We start from the raw sequence: 16,458 nt of genomic DNA, 5'->3' as shown, positions 1-16,458 counted from the left end.
TATCCTTAATAAGGAATAATTCAAGATCTAGAATCCGTTAAAGAATATAGCCCTGGACTTGCTTCATCTTCAAGTGAAAAATGAGTTTTTCTATCTGAAAGTTAAACTTTTTTTTTTCAGAAATTGTAAGATAAAATAGTCTTCATTGACACTAATTGGAGTGCTGCTTAGAACTAAAAACAATTACTTTAGGTCCCACAAAGTAGGGTTTCCCCATTTGACATCTTTTAAAGAACATAAACATATTAATCCCTCCAAAGATTGAAATTTCGAAGGTCTTACAGATATGGCCCAAATTAGATAACCTGTTAACTATAAAAGATACATTGAGTTATTATATTGACAGGAGTCCATAGATTTCTGGGATGAAGTAACATCCAGTCTGTGGGACGAGGACAGTCGAAGGTGTTTTTCATAATTCTCATTGAATAAGTTATACTATAACTTATTTTGATATTTTTTATAATAATTCTACAAGTAAAATTAAAATGTATTTAAATGAAAAGTTAGGTTTTAGTTTTTTAATTAATTATATATGGGGTAGAGGGAGGATACATGTTACGATTTTTTGTTGATTTTTTTAACTACCAAAGTTTCACAATTTAAAGGATAATTCAACGTCCGGGCAACATGAAATAGGTAGTTACCAAATACAAATACTTCCAAACTATATTTGATGAAGAGCAATAATTAATATCCATTTATTGGTATTTTCGAAACCAACCAAAAAAGGGATACTTAGTACACCAGGAGTAGATATGATAAACGGTAGGAGGAAACATGGTAAATGGTATGATTAGATATGGTACAACAGGAAGAAACACATAAAAACTACCATTTGTTATATTCAAGTATTTATTTTACTTTTTATTACAGCTTGTCGGAATAAAGTAAATACTTATAATTACATGTATATATAAAATAAACAAATAAAACATTTTACAGAAATAGAGCATAGTTAATAATAAAATTTAAAAAAAACATTTTCTTAATATTTACTGTGATTGCTAATTAAAGTATAACATGAAATTACACAAAAAACATAACATAATTATAGATAATATATTTATATAAATGGTACGAGTATATATAATAAAAATGGTGAGTGTTGAAATCAGTGAACTGAATATTGAAACAAATTATATATTATAAGCATGTTAATTAATCGAACATCATACTAGACAATTACATTTAATAAATAAAATTAAAATCACATGTTTTATAATATAAATATATCTCAACAAACACTTACCTAAAATGTTTACTTTTTGTGTCAAAAATCTCAATGTCGAAATTCTCTATAATTGTAAGCATTAGGCAACCCGGGGGGGTATATTGACATGATAAACAAAGGAAAAAATTTAGTCGTCTAAGAACAGGGTGGTTAGATAACTTTTAATTTTAAAGTTATTGGCAGTGCAACATGTCTCCTCCGTAACAAGTATCCTCCCTCTCCCCTAGCATTATTTATCACAAACTTAAAATGTGCAAGTTGCAATATTGGATATTTTTAAAAGTGGGTCATTTTAACCCTTGGAACAACGAGTGTGCATTAAAAATAAATACCATACGAGAGTTAAAAATACAATTTTCATTCATAAGAAGCTTAACCACTGAGTTTGTGATTTTTTTTTAGTTAATACTTATTATGTCTATATATAGGTTTATGACAAGCACTTGTTAACTGTTGTTTTTGGCGCGCTATAGCCCAAAAAATTTGCAACTTCGTCACGCAATTTCTCTTCATGAAAAAACGATTCTTTATGACTTATCTTATAATAGGACTTTTTTTATCACTGAAGATTACTAATAATGTAATATTATCAACTTTTAACATAAATAAATTTCTTTTTCTCATTTATAAATTATCGTACAAATAAATATTAATTATACAATTGTTAGATGTGGAGCAAATTAGTCACTAATTATGATTATAACAAGACTTGAACTCCAAGCACTGGTCATTAAATCTCAAGTCACAGTCGATATATACCTTATCCTAAATTATAAAGATTCCTTATTTTCAAAAACATATTTTCGATAATTAGAAACATTGTTGCCATAATTAGTTTTTCACAAAATAACGTGAGCTCCTTAGCATTGGTATTTGCTTTGAAAAAAAAATATTAACCACTAATTAAGATTACATAAGGTTGAACACGATCACAAATATTTGATGAAGTATATATCTACATATAACATAAATAATTAGGTGTACATTTTGAATATAAAGATAGGATATAAAATACTTTAGAAATAATTCACAAAATTGCAAATTGTCAAAAAATTTAGTGCAAAAAAAATAAGTAGGTTCCTAAAATTAAAATACAGATACTTCTAGTTTTTTTCTTGCAATTCTTCTCACATTCAAGTCAAGTATCTAGTCCTTTCAAATTTTGCTAAAGTTGATTCATCAAATGATTAAACGACTCAAGTTTACATTTTTTTATCATCAAAACAACTTAATATGCTCATGGCTCAGTACCTAGTAGTAATAAGAAAATACCTTATTATTATAGTATTTGAATTAAAAAATGATCTTATCAACTAACAAAACTTATTCAACCTATTCCTCAAGTCTGTTTTTAACTTTATGATTTTATTTTTAAATTCATCAATGAGGTGTTTCCCCATATTTTTTACAAATTGAGATGCAATAAATTATAGGCGACCTCGTAAGTATTTATTCATAAATCGACCTCTTTTTATTTCATTACACATGGATAATTGATTGGTATTAAATATAGCCAAAAAATGGGAAATTTAAAAATGATTTATTTTAGCTGCAATATCATTTATACTAAAAGTGTAGTTACTAAGGTTTTATTCAATTATTTATTACTATAATGATTAATAATATCATTTATAATAGTTTTTCCTCTATATAATACTTCGTGGACAAGATCTAACTTGTATAAGCAGATTTTTCAAATTGCAACTAAAAAATTTGATAATATTTTTGAATAAAGAATTTACAGTGCTACTTGTAATGAGGATAATATAATATAATTGAATTTTTTTATTTAGATGGTTCATATAGCCCTGATGGTGTGATTTTCCACTTTTTTTTATAAAAATTATTAATTACGTATTTATAACGATTATGTGACACATTGTATATAATTATTGAAAGGGTTCACAGTTCCACTACTCGATCCTTAATGTATAATAAATCAGTTAGTTTAACTAGGTTTGATACATCAAAATGAAATTATAGCATCAATTAATATTCAGTAATTATATTTAATTACGTTTAAGATACAATTTATACGTACAATAGATCTATTAATTCGTATAACTTACAAGTTGTACAAAATCGCACACGACTATTTACTATTTGGATGTCATGAAATGTGCCAAATGTTTGTTATGGGTGTTTGTTAAGAAATGTAAACAACCTCTTACATGTTGATCAACAGTAGTTCTGCAAGTTCCATGCTCACGTTGGTAAATATAAATGTTGCATTTGTTTTGGATGTTAATGAACTATTAAGTGACCGGTTGAAAGAGTGACAAATATCATAATGATGGAGGATGATATAATTCAAATTGGAAAGACTGTGGTTATCGAGCGAGGTGACTATATGCGCCTTCACACGCTCTCTAACACGAATCCCTACGTATCCTTGGGTAGGGATAAAGTGGACTTGACGCCCATCATCGGACAAAAGTACGGAACTGTTTATGAAATGATGCCCGATAAAAGAGACGTATTCAAGCTCAAGGAGTGTTTAGAAGGTGAAAAGAGATTTGAGGAACACTTGATAAACGAAACAACCCTCTCTGGTGAGGATAATCGGAACATAAGCGACGGAAGTGTTCAAAAGCTGAGTCGCAATGATGTGGAAAAGCTTCGAGAGTCTGGTTCTTCAGGTACGGAAATAGTGGAGAAGCTCATGGAGAACAGTGATTCCTTCAACTCGAAAACGCGATATTCCCAAGCCAAATTTCTGAAAAAGAAGGCCAAAAAGTATTATCCATATCTCAGTATAGGACGTCCGTCCATCCGGGTTCTCATGGATATATTCTACAAACAAGATCCTATCAAACTCATGAATCTTCGCATTGACTCACTTTCCCTGATTTTAAGTCGTGCAGATATTCGTCCTAATGGGCGTTATATCATTTATGAGTCGGGGTGTCGAGGAATCATTGTTGCTGCAGCTTTGGAGCGCATCGGATCTTCTGGAAATATCATTCATCTTTATCAAACAGGTACTCCTCAAAATCAAAGTCTAGAAGCCATGAACTTCCCTGCCCCTGTTTCGGATCGACTTTCGACCATCAACCTATCCCATTTTCGCACATTATCCCACGGGGGCTCAATTCAACTCAATCCTAATGATGGTAAGGGGGGTTCCAAGAGGGAAGCATTTCGTCAGGAAAGTATGAAAGCATTTGAAGTAATGCAAAACAAAGACATGGATGGGCTCATCATTGCATCTAAACAACATCCCACAAATATTGTATTGACACTCTTAGATTACCTTGCACCTTCTCGCTCCTTTGTCGTATACTGCCCTTATAAGGAACCTCTAATTGATGCATATATGGCTGTCAAAGAAACCAATAAAACGATTATGGTTACGCTCAGCGAATCATGGTTAAGATACATACAGGTCCTTCCTGATAGAACACATCCTGAAGTTCTTATGTCTGGTGGAGGAGGATACGTTCTTGCTGGAATTAAAGTGGATAACTCTTAATTCAATAAAATATATTGAATTCAATTGTTTTATTTAACCTCCAATAAAATAAATATATTTGTACAATATAAAAATTACAGAATCTGGAATATAATTTACTACATAATAATTAATTAATATATCATTAATAAGTATGTACAAATATTAGATTTGAGCCCGAATATTCGAGTTTTTGAGTTCTGGATCTAGTCGAGCTCGTATGAGGACTATTTTTTAAATTTGATTGAGTACGATTACGTCACCAGGATGCTCCAAAGTGACATTTTTGGCCACCTTGAAGAGGTCAACGAGGACATGTCAAAGTTGGTCAAGGGTAACTTGTGACTACAATGACGGTAAATAAGACCGTCTAGAGCTTAGACCTCACCTCTTCTCAGCTGTCACCAAGCGCCTGGAGCGCTCTACCAAGATCTTGAGACAGTTAAAGATTGGCCAAATTCGTCCCCAGTGATTTTTCTCAGACGAAAAAGTTGTCACCTTCGACGGTCACACCAAGTGGATTGCTGAGACCGAGATAGAGGTCTCCCAAAGCTGAAGAGTAAGTAACTCACTCCATCATGGTCATCAGAGTCGTCTCGAAGGAGGACGACTTCATGCCAAGAAGCTGGATCTTAATCACGTCAGAAACATATGTGCTAGCTTTAGGTATATGATTGAGCATGTGGTAGTCGCCAAATCGAATAAAATGATATTATTATGCAGATATTTTTAATTAATGGCCGTATCATTGACCAAGTTACTCTTGTTATTGATCTTGATAAAGTCAAACTTTTTCAGATTTAATTGTTAGACCCGGTACACTTAAAAATGAATAATATAAATGTGTGGTTCTGGATATAATGGAATGATCGCCTGTTATATAATCGGGAGGGGGGGAGAGAATGAATTACCGTTACAAAGAGGATAACTTTCTAGATTTAAAATAGCTTTAGTGCAGGGAAAAGATTGTAATTTATTTAAATTCATATGTATTAATTTTACTATTCATTTTAAAAACACTTAGCTCTGTACTTCAGAGGAAGAAGTTACCACCACGGCTACCTATTAAATAATGAACAAAAAAGGAGAAAGAGCACGGACAACAACCGTTTTTCTTTTTCTAATTTTTAAACGTAGTTTTTTCATTACAAACCTATCCTCTTTAAATATACAGAAGTGAGCAATAACAAAAGCAACTAGAAATAGTGCTCTTTGTATACATGCTACATGCACAGTGAGCTCACCCCCGCATTACTAAACTCTACTAGAATAATGAGTATATTATTGAATGATTAAATCTTTGTATTAAAAAGTAGAATAAAATACTACATAAAAGTTAATTTTTTTTCATTTAGGATCATTCCAAATATATAAATTGTTGGGATGAATTTTCCTCGTGATCAACTTACTTTGAGAGAAACTTGCTTCAAGATGAAGTTGTCTTGGGACAAAAGGAGGGAGATGAACTTTCCGATGGTGAAAAGAGTGATGTGAATTTTCTGAACAAGGAATATCTTATCTTATCTACATATACATTAGCTTTCTAAATTTATAAATATAAAACTCAGTTTAACAAAAACAATTTTTAGACCAACAATGATTTATGAATACATTAACGAACTTTATGGAGTCACAATTCAAAAGCTACGCAAATAAAGTGCACAAAATAATGTCTTACACTGTGGAACCACTGTCGTAAGGGGTAGCTAGATACAAAAAATTTTTTTTTTTAATATAAATGAGTTTACAACAAATTTAAACCTTAAATTCGTACTTCTGAAATTTTTTAAAGATAATTTAGCTACAGTTCGTACTTGAAAATAGCTTTGCCTTTTCTTCTGATTTAAGATAGTTGTACCATGATGTTTTTCTTCCTATTTATATAACTTATAACTAAGCCCGGTACACAATGACATACAAAACTTTGGTTGACATTTTTATTTTATGTAAAACTTTTTTAGTAACATAAGTAAGATTTTGTATAGATGATTGCAAACACATCGAAAAAAAAATTTAGTATTTTTATATTAAATTCACTTGATATTACCCCATATTCACAACCGTAAAACATTTGAAAGCCTTACTTGTAGAATGATGTTAAAAAATGTGCTCAAATCGATTGTTACTCTTTTAAGAAAAAAATAGGCATACTAAATAATAAATTTTCCATTCACTTAATCAGGTAATCATTTTTAATATTTCATTTCATTCATATTGTAAGGTAACCAGATAACCAACTAAAACGATTTACTGTCATTTCCGTAATCTATGTATTTTTTATTACATATAAAGGTCTAAAATAGACTCAACGGTTTATAAATTTACTTAATCTATATTAAAAGTTTTTCGTATCAAAATATTTCAAACATATATAGACGTAGAAGATTATATTTTATTTGGGGAGCAACTTCAATTTTGCATGAATATTAATATGTAACTACTAATGAAATACAAAATTGGAAACAGAACCGTGAATACATTTTCTAGATTATAATTTTTCTTATTGATCAAATTGTCATTTTTTTGTATATTTTTATATGGGAAAGCAAAAAAAAAAAAAAATTTAAAAATTTGTCAATTTTTAACAGAATGTTTAATTTTTAGAATATAAAAAACATATATTGTTTTGGAGTATATGAATTATATTTAAAAGTTGGTAAAGGAAAAACGGGTGTTGCGCGTGCTTTTCTTCTTTTTTGTTCATTATTTAATATGTTTTTTTAGCTCGCCCGTTTTTTTTTGTCATTATTATTCAACTCTTGATAAGGTAACTTACTTTCCTACTGCATTCAATTATATTCAAAAATATCCTTATGTCCTTATAACAGACATAGAGTAACTTGAGTATTTATTGTGGGGTTATAATTGTAAGTCCTTGTTGGATTTGGAGTAGAATTGAGGATTGGGATCGGAGTAATTCTTGAAAATACCACGTTTTATTTCCTTCGAGCCCTCCTCCCTTGTCACAGCTGATTGTGGTGAAATGAAAATGTTAAGACAGCTAAGCTGCTCTCCTTCAAAACATTTTTCAAATTGTCAGGGTTACCATGTTAATTTTCCATTTCTTTTTTTTAATATGCCCAAAATACACAAAATGTTCATCCTATTAATAATTCATCATGGTGTTAACCTCTTCCTCTGAAGTAAGCATTCTCGTCTTTCTTTGTTGTAAATTGTTTTAAAAATACATAATAAAATAAATATTTGTGAATTTAAATACAATTATAAGATTTTCACTAATGCTATTTTAAATTTAGAAAGATTCTCCTCTTTATAGGAGTAATTCATTTCCCCCAAAAAAAAAAAAAAAAATATATATATATATATTACATAACAGAAAATAAAAGTTATTATACAATATACATAGAACCACATATTGATATTATTCAATTTTAGAATCTATAGGGGTTTAAAAAATCAATTCGGACAAAGTTTGACTAGATTAAGGTTAATAACAAGAGTAACCCCCGTTAAACACAACAAATAAATAAAATAATCATAAAAAAGGACAATTTACACACCTCAATTAAAAAACATAATCAAAAAAGGATCTGACAAATCATTTGAAGTTTTGATTAAACCAATGTAGAATGACTGAAATACTTAACTAATTTAAAAAAATCGCAAAACTCACGTTAAAAGAACTTAACTCATTTAGAAGCGGTATATGCTATATTCCTGTGGAGTCTAATTTCTTTTTAAAAATATTGATGAACTGTATTTTGCAAATAAAATAAAATTGTGTAAGCCCAATATACTAGTAAAAACAAAAAATTGATTGTATTGCTTGATTAAAATAACAGTGAAATTGGTGGAGTTGTAAAAAAATATGACCTTAGTCGCGTGCAAGACTTTTTGAAGTTACACCCTGAACATAATTTTTTTATTTATATACAGACGGTTAAGATTTTTTTACAACTTTAGCACTTGCCTCCTAACCACTTCCACACATGCAAACACATGTATATCCTAGGAATGGGATTTTAATAGAGAAAAAACACAGTTTATACTTTAAAAAATGGAAAACGGTTTAAAATAACACAAGAAGAGAGTTAACATAAAAATACTTTTATTTTTATAGTAATTTTCCTAATAATATTAGTTACATTACACAAACCCTAGCATTAAACTATATATATTATAATTTATTAGAGGGAAATGTGATCACAACAATGATATAGCAAAAAATAAACAAAAAAGATAAAAGAGGACACACAATACCCATTCTTTCTTTCTAATCTAAAAACAGTTATTTATCCATATTTTTTGGTGAGCTTGGTCCGCAAGTTCCGCTTCTGCCTTCTCCTTGCTATCTACAAACCTCCCATCCCCTGACATAGTGGGATTCATATTTTTGATCAAAAGTAAATTCAAACAACATACATTTTCCATGAATTATAAGTCCATTATCCAATACTATCGAATTTAGGGATAAGGTGATGATATAATTTGAAGGAAAACATTTATTTAACACATTCTCTATTCATATTTATTCCAATTATAAATACTATATTTATTTGAGAAAAGACCATTATTCATGTACCTATTCAATATTATATCATATTATATACAGCCGTAATATCGTGAATTACAAGGTACAACTGCTTCTGAGAAGTGTACGTAATCAAAAGTGCTCTTAAATCAAAACTTATTGACAGCTTATAAATTAATTTACAATAGTACCATTCGATGATAATGTGCCTAAACATCTGTTTTGTCATAAGCACAGGCCTGAGACTTTATTTTTTCTTTGGGTATCCAAAGAAAAACCTAGTTAAGGATATATTTTTAATCGAAGTGACATTTCTTTTATTTCAGGTAAAATTTAGAATGAATAACAAAATTTGACACTTTTTGACAAAACATTTAAAATTTGACATTTGGACAGAATGTTGTGTAAAAAAGTTTTGGAAGTCGTTTTTTTACTAATTTCACTTCTGACATTTGTTTGCAAATATATTTGAAATTTTAACTTTTTTTTTTCTTTTCAATCTGTTGTTGAATCTAAAAATATTAGATATTTAAGGTATTAAAAACAGGTAAAAAGAAAGAAAGTACCGTATAAAATTGTATAAAAACGGTATTTATAAATGAATGGAATCTTACAGGTGTTTAGCTCAACTTATATCAAAAAAGATAGGAAAATGGGAAGTACTTTATACATAAAAAATGAATGGGACATTTGATTTGCCCAGAGCTTCAAAAATTGCCTGAAATGCGCTAGTCTTGCACTTTTAAAGTTATATTTGCTCTGAAAAAATTGCGCTTTTAAATTTAGCATTAAAAATTAAATTTATAGAAGGTTTCAAAAGTTATACAGAAGTCAAAGTTGAGGCTCCAAGAAGAAAAGGATCTTACGCATCAAACAATGAATTTTCTGGTCCATTTGTGCAAAGGACTACAATCAAATTATCCTCATATCATAACAAGAGTATGGATATTCATCTATAAAATCAATTTGACGATGAATACATCAAGTCAGACTTTAACTTTGATCTCACAACGATGCTTATTGCATGTAATATAACCTTATCCATTGCTAATCATCTACGTTCAAAAAATTTATGGAGAAATACAAGGGTAAACATATCCCTTCCCGAGGAACCATCATTAAATTAATGGAGGATGTTGGTACTGATGTCATTTATAGAAGTACATATAAAAATGTTTTGAGTCATCCACACCAAATGATGATCATGTTATCAGTAAAAAGTATTTACGAATATCGAAATGGAACTCTGAATTTTGTACTATCTCACAGTAAGTATTCAATTTTTTTAAATCTAACCATAAAATATGATTTTATTTTAGCTAAACATATCAAGAATTATGATACACAACTCAGTAAAGGGCAAAAACAACTGCTTAAATGGTCACAACAACGGGGGTAGTAGCTTTGGATGGTTCGCAACTAGTTTGTCTGAGACTACTTACTTCGCTTAAAGACTTTGGTATGATCATTAGGTTTTCCAATATTACATAGTCTATAAATATTACTTTTTTGTCACTTAAGGATTAGCTATGGTTCATAAGCTATAAGAAATGATGTTCAAAAAACTCATAAAAGGCAAAAACAACGGCTTAAATGGTCACAACAACGGAGGTAGTTACATTGGGTGTAGCATTATAATTAGTAATTGTGTGTATCCTTCATTATAATAGTATGTTGTTATACAAGCATAAATCACCAGGGGTCTTTTTTTGATGCTCTTAATAAGGAGTAATATCGCCGGATATTACTACATAATTTTTATATCTAAGATAAGTAATTAAGGTTTAAAATTTTACTGCATGGATTAACTTTTCTTTTCTTAGATAAACATGAAATAAATGAAAGTGGGATTCTAGAAGCTGTTCGTACTAAGATTGGAAGAAGATATGGATTTAAATCTAACATTATTTTATGATTTTGACATTTACTTTATTATTAATAATTAAGATCTTATCGGTAGAGATTTTTCTATCCTGTGCACAATTGTATATGCAACTTGCACATGAGGAAAAAAGGGTGATGATATTTTTTATTAAACCCCACGCCTGGCTTGTGTTTTGCAACCTAAAGTTATGACATATTGAACTGAATTCCGATGTTAGAACAAGAAAATATTATTTGGATCAATCTATTATTTCAATATTCTGTGTTTATAATTTATTGTTATTATTAGTTATATGATTCTAATTGTTTAATTTTGTATATTTAACTTAAATGTATGATGGTTTATTTTTTAGTATGTAGATTATATTTAATTTAAGCCTTCTATTTTAAACTTGGAACTTCAAATATATTTCGAAATACTCTTACTTTGTCGTTTTATTAGTTATTATTCTGAGAATATGGTTCATAATGAATTACAATTTCATAGAATGTGACGTTTTCAAATCCACTGTAACGGATAAAAACCGTCTAAGTCAATTATACGTAGTATATTTTTATTAAACATTTTGCTAATAAATTCTTTCGTTATACCCTCAAAAATCATATAATAAAATAATATATTAAATAATCATAATACAGCAGGCAGATGATAATCTCATCAGTATTTAAACAATAATACCATATGTCTTTCTCCCCCTTCTACTCGCACGCGTTATTCTCTACAATCAAAAACCAAGCTGTCCCCAAAATATAATCCTGCCGACTCTGGACTATAGAGTAACTATGACCCATAGTTACTTGCTACTAGTTCCCTTGTTTTGCACTCCCCCAACCAGTATTAACTTCGTCAGCTATTTTCAGTTTCGTCTCGTCTTCGTCAGAAAAATATGCTTCGTCATCATTTCGTCAGCTTTCGTCTTTGTCAGAGTTTCGTCTGCGTCATAATATTGTCTTCGTAAGACATCGACATTTTTTTTTGTCATAGTTATCTTTTCTTTTGTCTTCGTCAAAGTTTCGTCTTTGTCAGAGTTTCGCCTTTGTCAAAGTTTTGTATTAGCTAAATTATACCAGCCACGTGTAGTGACTAGCCACGAGTAATTGACGCGTGACAAGTAAAACTCGTCACTCATTGTATATTAACCTGTTGATACTTGTTTTTCCTTTTCTTACTTTTCTAATATATAATATCATCAGTGTTCTTAGAAATGCAGGAAATGGGACTCATCTAAAAGATTTTAATTAATTCTATAAAATAGATATATACATAATTAATGTTTGTTTTGTTATAACAGTTAAAAAAGGAGTTAAATGGGATGAGTCCTAAAGATCCCGGACCGTTCATTCTAGTACCGAGAAGTTGGGGTTTCCTTGCACAAATTTTTGGTACTTCTTTAATGACGAGTACTTCATGAAGAGTTTTTTTCCTTGTGGCCCATTACTAATAACTAAGTAGTTATGACGTCATCCATTTGCAAAAATGTATCAAATTACCGTATATGGTTAACTACATAATAACAAAAGTTCAGAATTTATAAGATACCCCGTATTCACTAGTCAAAAATGGCATTTTCGCCTATTTTTGCCCCATTTTAAAAGAAAAAGCGTATGTCTAACTTCATCTGAAATCCATACGCTTATAATATGACGTAACTCATTTTGTATATCTTCATCTCGTCTTCGTCAGTTTCCTCTTCGTTATGATTTTTGTCACATTTTCTTATTCGTCATGAAAGAAAAAAAAATCGTTGACGAACTGATTTCGTCTCGTCAGGTTCGACGAAGTTAACACTGCCCGGTTTCTTTTTTTAACATGCCCATTCTACATTGGATTTTCATCATTGGAAATCTATCTCATCTGAGGTGAGATAAGAGATAAAATAATATATCGTTGGATCGGATGGGTTAGTCAACATTTCTGAGCCTCCCTCAGCTCTATAACTACGATTATTGTTTTTTATTATTAAAAGTTTGACAACCGGTTACTTATTGTAAATTTAATATATAAAAAATGAAACATCTTCTCAAATTGTTGAATATTTCACAAAAGATACCATATTTTAAATTATTGTACTTTTTTTTATTAAAACATTTATTGCTATACATCATTTAAAAACCTACAATCAGTACGGGGATATGTAAAAATAATTTTAACTTTTGGTGCCCTCGCAATAGTTTGCTAGATTAGGTATCCTACTGGAGTATGTCCTGTATGTGTTCTAGGGATTCAGTCAGCCCCCGATATCAGAATTCATTAAAAACTGGAGAGGCTGGAGACGTAATGTCTTTGAGAAGGTCGAATATTGTCTAAAAGCTGTGTCAGCTCAATTATAAATTTAGGACATTCATAAATAGATGAAGTGGTTCTCCATCTCTTAAATCACACCCACGTCATAGTGGGATAACTTCATGGTGCATGGGGTGATAGTGTAGGTGTAAGCGACAATGCCCAGTGGTAAACTGAACTAAGGAGTTCAGTTTTCCTTTCAAAAAATCCAAGAGATGTTTCCACCTCCCAAGTCTTAATCTTAGAAGCATTGCACGGCTTTGACGGCAATAGTCAAGGTTTGGCCAAAGTGTCTGGCATTCGTCAATATATGAGCAGATACCTTCTCCTTAACAGATGACCGAGGGATACCAAAAATTCGTGTAGGAGGTTGATTTAGAGCTTCAGCTATGGCTAGCATATCAGCTACCCAATTTCCAGTGTGGCATTACTGTTACCTCTTACCCAGTAGAGGTAGAGAAGGATCTCACTACCTAACGACCTCAAAGGAGTACTCTTTGTCTCTATCGACAGTAATGCTCCAATTGCTGCTTGAGAGTCTAATCAGATGCATCCCCTAGGACCCAATTTCTCACGATTGTCTTTAATCCAAGAAAGTGGCTCTTTTATGACGCCAATTATTAACGCTTTCATCCTAGGTATTGACGATGTGCAGACGGGCCATCGTTGCAAGACTCTGTGCCTCTAAGAAAAGGGCAGAGTTCTAAAGAATACCTCAAAAAGGAAATTAATAATTGTAAGTCCTTTTTGGACTCATTCTAGAATTGATGATAGACATCGGAGTAGTTATAGAAAATGTCCTTGTATATATCGTTTTCTTCTTCCTCCCTTGTCACAGCTGACTGTAGCTGATTTTTTCCAAAACATTCCTTAAACTGTAAGAATTACTAATTACCTTATTGATTTTAGTTTTTTTTTAACATGCCCCACACGATTTTTACCACTAACTACTGAATAATTTGTTAAACTATGATATAAAGTTTTTCAACACCTCTATTACCCACATTTATCGTGTTGTTCATTTGAAAGTTTCTTATTTTATATATTAATAATTGGGGTCAAGTGTAAATTTAACCATCTTTTTAAAAATTATAATTGTTTTATTAAAATTCCAAAAAAAAATTAATTATGTAGAATTGAGGATCGACATCATATGAATTCTTCCCAGTGCCCTTGTTTATTTACTTCTTATCCTCCATCCTTGTCACAGCTGATTTTAGCTGATCTAATGAAACGTCATGAAAGTTATGCTGCCCTCCTCCGAAACATTCCTCAAATTGTCATGGCTATGTCATGAGGATTTTGAAATATCCCTAAATTATATATCCGTGGAGATGCAAAAAGAACCTTTTTGGCGAGTGGGAATAACTCTTAAAGGCAAACACTATTTTGTAATTTTTAAATCTTATATATTTTTTTTTAATTGTCATCAATCATCATCACATCTGTCAAATAAACATATACATATTATGAAATTTCAAATGAGTATTATTTTAATAATGCATAAATCAAGTGATATCCTTTAAAAAAAGAAAATATTATAAAATACACATTACACATATTATGGGAAATTGCTTCTTAATTCATTTTGCATCTGATGTACTTAAATGCGTTAAAGAAAAGCCACTCTGAGATAAAGCAGCAATTTAATAAAAGCATCTTCATTAAGTCATTAATTATTATTTAAGACTCACAACCAGTGCTACAACCGATAAGTATATCAAAGAAGGGGTAATAAATTTTAAAATTTGTACTGAAATATTTTTTGGATGATCTTTTCAGGACCGTGACTACAGGGAGTTACAGACCCCTTGGTCCAAATTTGCTCGTCAAATTTTTAAAAAGATAGGGTTATGTGTCAAAAATTAAAGTTTGATTTTTTATTACAATTTGAAATAAATAAAAAATTTCCGGTTATTAAATATTTTAAGCTTTTCAGACAACCCGTGTCTTTTCCACAAAGTATTGTCAATTTTACTTACATCTATAAGGATAAAAACTTTCAACATTTTCAATAACATTTTGTCTGACTGAAATATTCCATTGGGATCGCCCCCCCCCCCTCTGTGGTGATAGCCCCGTAATGTTTATCTGCAGTTACGGAACTTCATAAGATTATTAAAAAAGTATTATTGTAATATAAGTATTTTAAGTACTCCTTTTCATGTCTTGGATTTGAATAAATTCCATTTATAACTTCATACAACGAGTAATTTAATTAGTTATGCCAGGAGATATAATGTCTAGTAAAAAGAAATTCATTATTTTTTCTTTAATTTCAATATTTTAATAAGCATAGTAAGAATGATCCGATTTTGATAAAATATGCACTGTTTTGTTGTTTAACTTGTAGCTATTTTGAAGGTAATCTCATAATGCCTCTTTCCTAGAAACCCCCGTCCCTATTGTACACTACTCATTCAAGCAATAATAAAATTGTATAACCAGTACTTTTAATACGAAATCTTATCTTTTTTATGTCATCTAGCTTAACCCGATCAGACTTATACAACGTGAGATCCAGATTACTAAAGCTATGTATCCGAAAAATAATGGATTTATTTTTACTATTATCATATTATTTAATGAACTCATAGCCCATAGCGAAGAGTAATATTCTACATTAAATATGATGTTAAAATACCTACCTATGAGCTAGGTAACTACATAGATTGCCTCAGTGTTTCCGTGAGATTATTTCACAGTAACCTATCTAGGTACTACTTAGTTACTTATGAAGGAGCATCAACGACTATGCAATGCACCGTTATCACCATTTATTTTGCCTCTTCAAATATGTATTAATTTCATTATAGGCCGTAATTTATGGCAGTCTCTCTGGAGTATCTTAAATTATGAGTCATTTACTTAAGTCTTGGAATTGATGTCATGATTCGCTTCCTTTTTTATACTTCATTGAATAATAATATGATCAGGGAAATCTTTCACTCGCTCAACAGGCATAGAGCATGAATTATGATATCATCTATTTACTGAATATAATACATATACTGTATAAATATATTTTTGAGAATGAACAATGATCTGAGGATCAGAAAGAGAAAGAACTCGCGTTTCCTTCCTAAAAATAAGGGGTTGTTATAATTCAAGAA

General features: G+C 30.4%; 1 protein-coding gene and 2 long non-coding RNA genes across 4 annotated transcripts; 2 read left to right on the top strand and 1 right to left on the bottom strand.

The window, feature by feature from the left end:
* Window positions 1-837: 837 nt before the first annotated feature.
* On the bottom strand, window positions 838-1,690 carry LOC139905638 (uncharacterized). The gene is made up of 2 exons (XR_011780567.1): window positions 1,253-1,690; window positions 838-1,122 (listed from the first exon to the last, which is right to left on the bottom strand). It is a non-coding gene; the product is annotated as an uncharacterized lncRNA (long non-coding RNA).
* A 1,706-nt stretch (window positions 1,691-3,396) lies between these two features.
* Trmt6 (tRNA methyltransferase 6 non-catalytic subunit) lies at window positions 3,397-4,815 on the top strand. Its single transcript, XM_040715038.2, has one exon. It carries the CDS (start codon window positions 3,525-3,527, stop codon window positions 4,704-4,706), a length of 1,182 nt encoding a protein of 393 aa, XP_040570972.1. The 5' UTR covers window positions 3,397-3,524; the 3' UTR covers window positions 4,707-4,815.
* A 5,284-nt stretch (window positions 4,816-10,099) lies between these two features.
* LOC139905729 (uncharacterized) lies at window positions 10,100-11,486 on the top strand. Of its 2 annotated transcripts, XR_011780752.1 has the most exons (4): window positions 10,100-10,445; window positions 10,497-10,636; window positions 10,699-10,788; window positions 10,848-11,486. It is a non-coding gene; the product is annotated as an uncharacterized lncRNA (long non-coding RNA). The 2 variants fall into 2 exon arrangements; XR_011780751.1 differs by having other exon boundaries at window positions 10,497-10,788.
* Window positions 11,487-16,458: the final 4,972 nt, after the last annotated feature.

This window comes from Lepeophtheirus salmonis, chromosome 6, assembly GCF_016086655.4.
Source record: "Lepeophtheirus salmonis chromosome 6, UVic_Lsal_1.4, whole genome shotgun sequence".
Lineage (NCBI taxonomy): Eukaryota > Metazoa > Arthropoda > Copepoda > Siphonostomatoida > Caligidae > Lepeophtheirus > Lepeophtheirus salmonis.
This window is presented reverse-complemented; position numbering and strand designations above follow the sequence as displayed.